Here is a 10,266-nt window from a genome sequence, read left to right as displayed (position 1 = left end):
GCTCGCTTGGCAGCTGTAGCGCGCGATGTGGCTGCGCTGTCGGACCGAGTGGGGTGATCACAGAGGACTAGGAGGCTGCCGCCTGTTTTGTGCTTTGGATCTGCGTACGCGGCAGCCGAGGTAAAGGAATCTGCTCACTTCTTCCGCGTGGCGGTGTGAGTGTTTGTGTGTTTGTCCGTCCCGCAAACGCCTGACTCAAAAAGGAAGCTTTATATGTATTGCTAATCCGTTGTTTTAGAAGGCTGCCTTGCGCTGGGATTTGTGGTTTTCCAGGCGTGACTTTCCATGCCTGCCTGTTATTATGTCATCTTCCAGAGAGGGGGGAGCGACTAAGTCTCGGGCTAAGCGATCCTGTGAAGGGCTGCAGCTCAGGGGGAGAGCACCGGTCTTGCAAGCAGAGGGCCTCGGGTTCAATTCTTCTCCCGGCAGGGCTAGGCGAGACTTCTGCCTTAAGCCCTGCAAGGCTGCTGCCAGTCCGAGTTGGCAAGGTGGACCAGTGGCCTGACTCTGTGCAAGGCAGAGTGTTCCTAATCACTTCTCCAGATAGCCAGCCTCTCTCTCCCCCTGCCTAGCCCTTTCCCACCTGCAATTGTGATTATTATAGAATCATAGAATCATAGAGTTGGAAGAGACCACAAGGGCCATCGAGTCCAACCCCCTGCCAAGCAGGAAACACCATCAGAGCACTCCTGACATATGGTTGTCAAGCCTCTGCTTAAAGACCTCCAAAGAAGGAGACTCCACCACACTCCTTGGCAGCAAATTCCACTGTTGAACAGCTCTTACTGTCAGGAAGTTCTTCCTAATGTTTAGGTGGAATCTTCTTTCTTGTAGTTTGGATCCATTGCTCCGTGTCCACTTCTCTGGAGCAGCAGAAAACAACCTTTCTCCCTCCTCTATGTGACATCCTTTTATATATTTGAACATGGCTATCATATCACCCCTTAACCTCCTCTTCTCCAGGCTAAACATGCCCAGCTCCCTTAGCCGTTCCTCATAAGGCATCGTTTCCAGGCCTTTGACCATTTTGGTTGCCCTCCTCTGGACACGTTCCAGTTTGTCAGTGTCCTTCTTGAACTGTGGTGCCCAGAACTGGACACAGTACTCCAGGTGAGGTCTGACCAGAGCAGAATACAGTGGCACTATTACTTCCCTTGATCTAGATGCTATACTCCTATTGATGCAGCCCAGAATTGCATTGGCTTTTTTAGCTGCCGCGTCACACTGTTGGCTCATGTCAAGTTTGTGGTCAACCAAGACTCCTAGATCCTTTTCACATGTACTGCTCTCAAGCCAGGTGTCCCCCATCTTGTATTTGTGCCTCTCATTTTTTTTGCCCAAGTGCAATACTTTACATTTCTTCCTGTTAAAATTCATCTTGTTTGTTTTGGCCCAGTTCTCTAATCTGTCAAGGTCGTTTTGAAGTGTGATCCTGTCCTCTGGGGTGTTAGCCACCCCTCCTAGTTTGGTGTCATCTGCAAATTTGATCAGGATGCCCTTGAGTCCATCATCTACACTGCAAGGCTGTAGAGTTTACCCGCTGAAATGCCATCTAGGTTGGCTTGCATTGCAAGATGCCTGGCAGGACTTCTCTCTCTCTGCCACTCTGGAGAGCATAGCTGTCAACTTCCCCCTTTTCTTGCAAGGAATCCTATTAGGAATAAGGGAATTTCCCTTAAAAAAACGGAAGCATTGACAGCTATGCTGGAGAGTGACATTGCTTTTCACGGGGAGAGTTTTATGCGTTGAGATACGGCACCCTTCTGTCTCTGGAGATAATGGCTTTGGGGGGAAGTCAAATCATTGGAGAGTTACAGCTCTTGCTGTGACTGCAGAGACTGATATGAGACATGTTTTATTGCAAATGGGCAAATAAAGACGTCCGGTTGTGCTGCTGCAGATGCACCAAGGCGTTTTCCTCTCTCTGCTCTCCTCCCAGCGGTTCCTCCTCTGGTCACTGCTGTGGTTATAAGACCTGAATGTCCGTCTCCAGGTGCTGCCGTCTGCAAGGGATTCCTACACAGCTGGGTTGATGTTGTCAGCCTTCAGTCGCAGTTGCAGACATCTTTTGTAGTGCAAAGCTGGTCTGCCAACGGGTCAGGCACCTGAAGCCAACTCCTTGTAAAGCGCCTCCTTGGAGATCCATCTTCCATTCTGTGTGCATGACCGAGATCAGGATAGACATCTCTGAGAGGAGTGCAAACATGCTGGGAATGTGTGCTTGGGAGAGGACGTCTTTGTTTGAGAATCTGTCCTGCCCAAAATCTTCCCGATGCAGAGCATATGGAAGGCATTGAGGTGTCTGTCGCTCCTGGCAGGTGCCCACAATTCACTTCCATAAAGCAGCATGCTTGGTGTGTAGGCTTGGCATTGGCCATTATTAGCATCCCCTTCTCCCATACCCTTTTGGAGAGGGGAGCCATTGCCGTAGCTGCCTTGCCCAATATGCTTGTCCAGCACAGCGTTGTTGGAAAGGTTGCTGGTTACAAAGGAGCCCAGGTAGACTAAATTGGCTACCACCTCAAGTGTGTGGTCACCAGAGCTGATGTGTGGAGTGCCGGCGACGTCCTGACAGGGGATGTTGGCCTTCGTCAGGCAGATAGTGAGGCTGAACTCCATGCAGGATCGGGCAAAATCGTTGATGAGACTCTAGAGCTTTCTCAGAGTGTGCTGTCAAGGCTGCGTCATCTGCAAACATCTTTTGGGGTGGAGATGTGCCGGGCTCAACAGCCCCCCCCCCCTTGCTCTTTGAATGGAACTATGTACAGTGGTACCTCGGGTTAAGTACTTAATTCGTTCTGGAGGTCCGTTCTTAACCTGAAACTGTTCTTAACCTGAAGCACCACTTTAGCTAATGGGGCCTCCTGCTGCTGCCGCACCGTCGGAGCACGATTTCTGTTCTCATCCTGAAGCAAAGTTCTTAACCTGAAGCACTATTTCTGGGTTAGCGGAATCTGTAACCTGAAGCGTATGTAACCCGAAGCGTTTGTAACCCGAGGTACCACTGTACTGTCTTCTGTCACGCTGAAGACACAGGAGAGCAACAGGAATAAAAATATGCCAAAGAGATTTGGAACGAGAACACGGCCCTGTTTCAGTAACTGCTACGAAGCTCAGTTGTGTGTGATATAATGGTGCCTCTGAGCACATGCAGATCACCTTCCCTCACCAGCCAGTTAATCTAAAACCAGCCCCTGTATATCTGATAAATAACAGCAGGGGGTTCTGAGGCAGTGAGCTCCCCTGGATTTCTGCCCATTACACACACATTACACAAACTAGTCACGGGCTAATGGCTGATATATCATTAACCCATGACTGCTTTTTACCAGCAGTGACTCCTGGGTGTGCTTGCTTTTACTGGCTGTGTAATGGGCAGAAATCCAGGAGGTAAAAGAGGACCTTTTTCTGGAGTTAAAGTGTGTTTTGTAATGAATGTGTGTTCACTCTTACGCTCACGAGAAGTTCACATGCAAAAGGAATAAAGAAAGGTTGGTTTAGTACATGAAATGAAAGTGACGGTGTGTCTGGAAGCTGATTCAGACGGCCAAGTTACAATACAAGCAGGCGTCAACTTGTACAGTAAATGCACATCTTGAGTGAAAAGAGGATCCTTAAGTATTCCAAAAGAGAAAATGAGTGACAGGACTCAAAAGTAAAGCAAGAAAGAGAAGAGGGAGGGCATATCTGTCCTGAGGCGAAGGACTTTTTTAAAATGACCTTGGCTTTCAATAAAGCCTCACTTACACCATATATTTAAAGCATTTTAAACTCTCATTGCTTCCTCCAAAAGATCCTGGGAGCTGTAGCTTCTTAAGGGTGATGAGAGTAGTTAGGAATTCCCCATCACCACCACCAATTCTCCAGCCAGAGCTAAAATTCCCAGAGTAGTTACAACCAGTCCTCCTTCACAGGAAATGGTTGCAAGCACAAACTGTTGGAGCTTTGGTGAGGGGGTGATTGGCCAGTGACTGCGGTGTCACAAACACACCACTTCCCCCCGACCTTCTTGGTGCAGACTTTGCAATTCTTCTTTAAAATGTTTTGTGGGCTTAAGGAATAAAATAAAGTGGGTTTTTGATAAAATCATTATAAATAAGCAAATGTATATGCTGCCTTTTAAAAAAGGGTTTAAAAAAGCAAGAGCGATGCATGAAATGGTGTTAGATATGCTGGTCTGTGTGCCTCTGTCTTTGCAGTTGAGCATCCTGGCAAGCTGCATGCTAGCACCACAGCTTGGAGCCCTCTCTCTAGGGTACATTTGCTTTTATCCACCATGTGCCATCCCATTTGACACTGCTTAGCTGGAGCAGACCAAAGGTCCATTCTTGTCTCTAGCTGGAGGCTGAGTCAGTTCACAGAATAAACAAGATGAAAGCAGTGCCCTTAAGAACTCAGTTTAAAAAAAACAAAAACAAAATTGATGTTTAATTTCATGTAACAAAACATACCCACGCAAGGAATACAGAGTTTAGTAGTTGTTAAGAAAACAACAAAAAATGGAGGCTGTTAGTTGTCGTTTTAGACGTTCCAAGAAAGGCAATCGAATGAAAGTGTATAACAAAGTTATGCCAAGCTTCTGGAATTTGGCTTCTATTCTGTATGTCTAAGGAATTAGTTTTAGTTCATTTTGTGTGTACGGCATTGCTGGTAAACTTACAAGTCCCCCCTCTTCTTTCACAGCAAAACTGGTGATATTCCAATGAAAGGGGGGAAAGTAAGGAAATTTGCCTGGTTTTTTTAATCCCCTCTCCTTTGAGGGAACAAAAACCAACTAATTTAATGGCCGATCTTATCACTAGACTCCCCAGCTGCTCTCCACGAAATGGAAGGGTGGTAGTTTATAGGAAGGGCCTTGTCTGATTTGCACATCAAGGAACTTCTGATCAGCTTCCAATGAGCTCTCTGGCTTTCCCAAGACACAGTTTGAAACTCAGTAAAGCATGAGACTGTTCTGTTTTAAATCTGGAAGCAATGGATAGCTGGACGGCTACTGCTAGACCAAAACATTTAATGGGCTGGGATCAATTTGACTTTACCCAGCACTAATGTATGAGTATCATCCACTCCAGTGGGTGAAGGCAGCCTTCAACTGTTACCGGAAAAATCCGAGGGCTCCCTTGGACAAAAAGTAAAGACACCAACCAGAGTAAATTGGAGCAATCAGCAGCCTGTAGGCTTGGCCTTTATTGAACTGTTGCAACAGGGTGCTCCCCTCACTTGCAGGAGAGAGGAAAAGACAGAGAAAAATGGTGTGCAAGGCCTTATAAAAACTTTTGAAATTCCCACCCTGTAGATCAAGCCCACCCCCAGAAACATCATGCATACATCACAGAAAGGAGGGGTTGAGGGAGGGGTGGTGGTGGTAACCTGAGTGTCCTGTCACCTGGCTGGTTCCCTTCTCCCCCTCCCCATGAGTCATTTTCAGAAGACAAAAGGTAGTTGCAGTTTCCTGCCCCCTGAGGGGGAATCCAATCACTGTTCTTTTGTTATAGTCCGTGTTGAATCCACTCATGTGTATGCAGTCAGTTGTGTTGTTGATGGTCTTCTGTCTGAGACCATCAGGGTTGGCATAGCAACTGGGCAGGGCTCCTGTGGATGTGCTGCTATGCTCAAGGGATTATGGTGGCCTGTATCAAACCTTCCCCATTTTGTAGTCCTTCCTTCATGGAGTAAAATAAAAGTGGAACAGTGCAAATCCGATGTATGGTTGATTTTCTATGAATTTATAACAGAAGTGTAGTGTATGTAGTGTGTGAGTGTGAGTGTGTGTGAAGTTTGTACAAACTGAATGATTGGGGGGGGGGGTTCCTGCTACACCCTGTACCTGCCGTCCTTCAGAAGTTTTGGATTCCCAGCTGTCATTAGCCCTAACCAGTATGGACAGTGGTCAGGGATGATGGGAGCTGTAGCATAACAATATCTGTGAGGCACTAGTTTCAGGAAGGCTGTGTTAAGGGAGACAGCTGCTTTGTTACTTCCAGGAATTAAATTTAATTCAGTGGGGGGGGGAATTAAAGAGTGTGTTAGCAAAATAGAGAAGAGTTTTGATTTACTGTCTTGGTTTTCATTTTCCTTCTCCACTCAGGTTGACAGTAAAGATGTGAAGTGACATGGAACTGCCGCTCATCACCGTCCTGGCGTTGCATTTGGCGATCCTGGCTCATGCGAAACCTCCCGAGGTATCTCTTTGCCAGATCTCCCTCAAGGCGGCTACTTGCCGAGGTCAGAACCTGCTCCGAGTCCCTAGGGATCTCCCAGGCACTCTGGAATCATTGGACCTATCTTACAATAAGATTCAGCAGGTCACCCGCGGGGATTTCTCCGCCTTGACTCAGCTGAAAATCCTCAATCTGGATTTCAACAACATTGTGTCTATCGCTGACGATTCCTTCGCCTCCAACGTGCTCTTGGAGCAGCTCAAACTCTTCAACAACTCGCTGAGGGAGATCCCGTCTCAGGCGCTGAAACCGCTGAGGAATCTGAAGGTGCTGGAAATGTCAAACAACTTTTATCCCCGCTCGACGCTGGACGGCGTGTTCGGCACTTTGAAAAACCTCGAAACCCTCTCCATGGGGGGCCCTGCTGTCCACACGGTGGGAAGCCAGGACTTCCTTCTTCTGAAAGACACCCCGTTGAAAAAGTTTGCTCTGAAAACGGCAGCCAGTTTGCAGGAGTATCAACAGGGGGCCTTTTCCAAACTCAACACCACCGACTTGTGGTGCGACATGTCGCTGGACGGACACACAGAGGTCTTGCCGCTGCTGCTGCGGGACTTGAGGGGAAGGCCTCTGCGATACCTCCATTTCCGCAACCTCTTTGAGTTCACGTACTACACAGGCTCTACGGACCTCTTCCACGACTTGGCTGGGGTGGAGGCCACAGAGCTGGTCTTCCGCCGGGGGAAATTCAACGAGAACCTGCTGCGTCTGATCCTGCTGAACGTCCGGAGGTCTCGCGTGCAAGACCTGTCCTTCATAGCTATCGATTTTGCGCGGTCGCCCAAGTGGAAGGCGCCGGAAGTTGGCATGGCCAACCTCACCCTGCGGCGGTTGGTTCTGGCGGACATCAGCAACCCGGACGTCCTGCGTTTCGACTGGACCTTCACGTGGTTTGCGGGCGTGACGTACCTCTCCATCATCAACGTCAACTTTAACATGGTGCCTTGCGACGCCTGGAAGGAGATGAGGAACGTGGTGGCTTTGAACGTCTCCAACAACCGCTTGCAAGATGGCTACGTCTACAACGAGGCCTGCCAGTACCAGGGCACTCTGCCCAAGCTGGAACAGCTTGACCTCAGCTACAACTTACTAGTCCACCTGAGCACTCTTGCCAAGTTGACCTTCAATTGGCCCCGACTCGCCAAACTAGATCTGACCCACAATCGCATTGGGGGCTCAGGTCGGTCCCCCTGTACGTGGACTCCCAGTCTGGTTTGGCTGGCCCTCCCTTACAACGCAGTTACCACGGAAATCTTCCAGTGTCTCCCCACTACTTTGCGCTTTCTGGACTTATCGTATTCCCAGCTGGAACGGCTCGATATGGGCTACTTCGAGGTCGCTGTTGACCTCCAGGAGCTGCTGCTGAGTGGGAACAAGATCAAATTCATCCCTACAGAGTGGAGATGCCCAAACCTGAGGGTCCTGGAGTTGGACGGCAACTCTTTTGGCGTCATCAACAAAGGTTCCTTTGTCAACATGCCCCGTCTTGCCCGACTGAAGGCGGGCAACAATCCTTATCACTGCATCTGTGATCTCTACGGCTTTGTTCAAGAGACACTGAGGAATGGGAAACTCAGGCTGCAGGACTGGCCGGCTGGATGGACCTGTTACCACCCTGAATTCTTGTTGGACACTGCGGTGGCGGCTTACGTCCCGAGGGTGACAGAGTGTGACGTCACAGTGGTGGTGGCCATTGCAGTCTCCATCACAGCTGCGGTGCTGATTGCCTGCATGGTTCTGTGCTGGAGGTTTGATGTTCCGTGGTATCTCAAGGCCACGTTCCAGATCGTCCGCTCCAAGTACCGAGCCGGCCGCTCCCAGCTGTCGCGGCAGTTTGCCTACCATGCCTTCATTTCCTACAGCTGCTCCGACGCCGAATGGGTGAGGCGAGAGCTCCTGCAGAGGCTGGAGGCTTCCCGCCCACCCTACCGCGTCTGCATCCACGAGCGCGACTTCACGCCGGGGCGATGGATCATCGACAACATCATCGACAACATCGAGAACAGCCGCAAGGTCATCTTCGTCCTCTCGCGCAGCTTTGTTGACAGCGACTGGTGCAATTATGAGCTCTACTTTGCTCACCAGCGGGCCGTGGGCCTTAGCTTCGAGGACGTCGTGCTGGTGGTGAAGGAAGCCATTGACCTGCAGGCGTTGCCCAACAAATTCTGCAGGTTACGGAAGATGCTGAGCACAAAGACTTACCTGGAGTGGCCTTCAGATCACAACCGGCAGGCCTTCTTCTGGGTCCAGTTGACATCTGTGCTGGGTAAAGCCGAGCCAGTCAACTCAGACCCAAGTAATGACCTGACTGATGTGAATGGGGCAGTTGACAATCATCTTGAGATGGGTCCTATAGCTGAAGAAAACTGTGTTGGATGTGGCTGAGTTAGGCAAGGATTAACTCAAGGCCAAGGCTCAACCACTAGACTCATTGCTTGGTAATCTATGTCTGACTTAGAAGTGTTGAGGTCAATGCAATAAGATGCTCCTGGTGTGGAGGTAGGGGGAGGAAAGTGATGGAGCCTAGGAATTGGGCTTCCTCTTGGTCCAACTAGCCACCGCTGACCACTGACTGGCTCTCCTGGCAGAGAGGGAGCTGCTTTACTCATTGCCTGCGAGTAAACCAATATCTTAAGTGGCGATGCCAAGCACTGAACCAGAGACCTTCTGCCTGCAGTGCATGTGCTTGACCACTGGGTGGTGCTTCCTTCCCAGTTGAGCTGACTCTTGGTGTAAATGACAAAATAGGATTATGCACAAGAAGCTGCCTTATACTGAGTCAGGCCATTGGTCCATCCAGTTCAGTATTGTCCACACTGGTTGGCAGAGACGGGTCTCCAGAGTTTCAGACAGGGGCATTGCCAGCTCTGCCTGGAGAGGTGAGGGATTGAACCTGGGACCTTTTGCTCTGCCGGGTGAGCTAGAACTTTCCTCCTAAAACTAAATGCAAGATTCTAGTCCTCATTGGATTGATTTAAATAAGAACAGAAGGAGCTGCCTTATATTGAGCCAGACCAGTGTTCCTTTGACTCAGTATTGTCTACACTGATCGGCGGCAGCTGTCCCAAGGTTTAAGGCAGGAGTCTCTCACAGCCCCACCTGGAGATGCCTTCAGGGATGGAACCTGGGGCCTTCTGCATGCAGGGCAGGTGTTCTGCCACTCGGTTTATGGCTCTTCCCCTAACCCTTGGGAGATAACAGTTTTCTACTGCATTTAAAAGGAGGAAAAGATGGAGGGATCCCCTTTAGAAATGTTGCTTTAAAAGAGAATAGCCTGGTTTATGAGGGATGTTGAAGGAAGCTAGTTCTGAAAAGTATCAAGACTCAGGAGGGGCAGGATTGACCCCCCAGGATCAAGGTAGGTGGGTTGTCAAGGTAGCAGTGATTCACCCTCCTTTTTGACATTTCATGCTCAAAAGTCTCCAGCTAGTGTTCTATTTGTGTGGCATTTGTTTTTGTGTTATATATATCTTATTTTTTTAAAATAAACCAAGTTTGCTCCAGTCTTGTATTTCTCCTTCCTTAAAAAATCTCTTTTCATCCTCGTTAAGAGGATGCTGGTTTTGTGGTGGGTGTGATTGCACAATGAGGGGCTGGAAGGGAGCTGGGAGCTGGGTGTGTTTTTGTCCACTAGGGGTTGCTGCACCAATGAATGAGTTTTTAAAAAGAACTAAGCTAAACAAAGAGTCCCAAATGTTGTAACCCTTTTTCCTAAGAGGGTTGCTCCAAGCCCTTGGTCATTTCCCCCTGAATCTGCAATATACCTTTTTGAGGCACAGCAAATGAGAACTTGATTTATTTTTTATTCTTTGCGTTTCTATCCTGCTCTTTTCTTCAAGGAGTTTCAGGTGTCGTACGCGGTTGTCGTCCCCCCCCCCAAATTTAATCCCCACAACAACCCTAGAAGGTAGTTTAGGCTGAGAGGCAGTGATTGGCTCAAGGTCACACCCAGTGAGTTTCATGAGGATTTGAACCCTGGTCTCTCCCAGGTCCTAGTCTAACCACTACACCACACTGCCTGCCTCTTACATAGTATTCCAAGTGA

General features: G+C 49.0%; 1 protein-coding gene across 3 annotated transcripts; it reads left to right on the top strand.

Moving 5' to 3' along the window:
* Positions 1-9,724, top strand: LOC308464842 (toll-like receptor 2). Of its 3 annotated transcripts, none has more exons than XM_080984451.1 (2): positions 1-120; positions 6,089-9,724. In XM_080984451.1, the coding sequence occupies exon 2, from the start codon at positions 6,114-6,116 to the stop codon at positions 8,604-8,606; it is 2,493 nt and encodes an 830-aa protein (XP_080840577.1). In that variant the 5' UTR covers positions 1-120; positions 6,089-6,113; the 3' UTR covers positions 8,607-9,724. The 3 variants fall into 3 exon arrangements, with proteins under 3 accessions (XP_080840577.1, XP_080840579.1, XP_080840578.1); XM_080984453.1 differs by having other exon boundaries at positions 15-153; XM_080984452.1 differs by lacking the exon at positions 1-120 and adding an exon at positions 1,957-2,096.
* Positions 9,725-10,266: the final 542 nt, after the last annotated feature.

The sequence above is a fragment of the Podarcis pityusensis genome, assembly GCF_964106645.2.
Source record: "Podarcis pityusensis genome assembly, chromosome: 16".
Lineage (NCBI taxonomy): Eukaryota > Metazoa > Chordata > Lepidosauria > Squamata > Lacertidae > Podarcis > Podarcis pityusensis.
Note: the sequence above shows the minus strand (reverse complement) of the source record. Positions and strands in the feature narration are given on the sequence as shown.

Excerpts from the sequence above, each read along its gene's own strand:
- LOC308464842 (XM_080984451.1), top strand. The coding sequence starts at position 6,114 with ATGGAACTGCCGCTCATCACCGTCCTGGCGTTGCATTTGGCGATCCTG.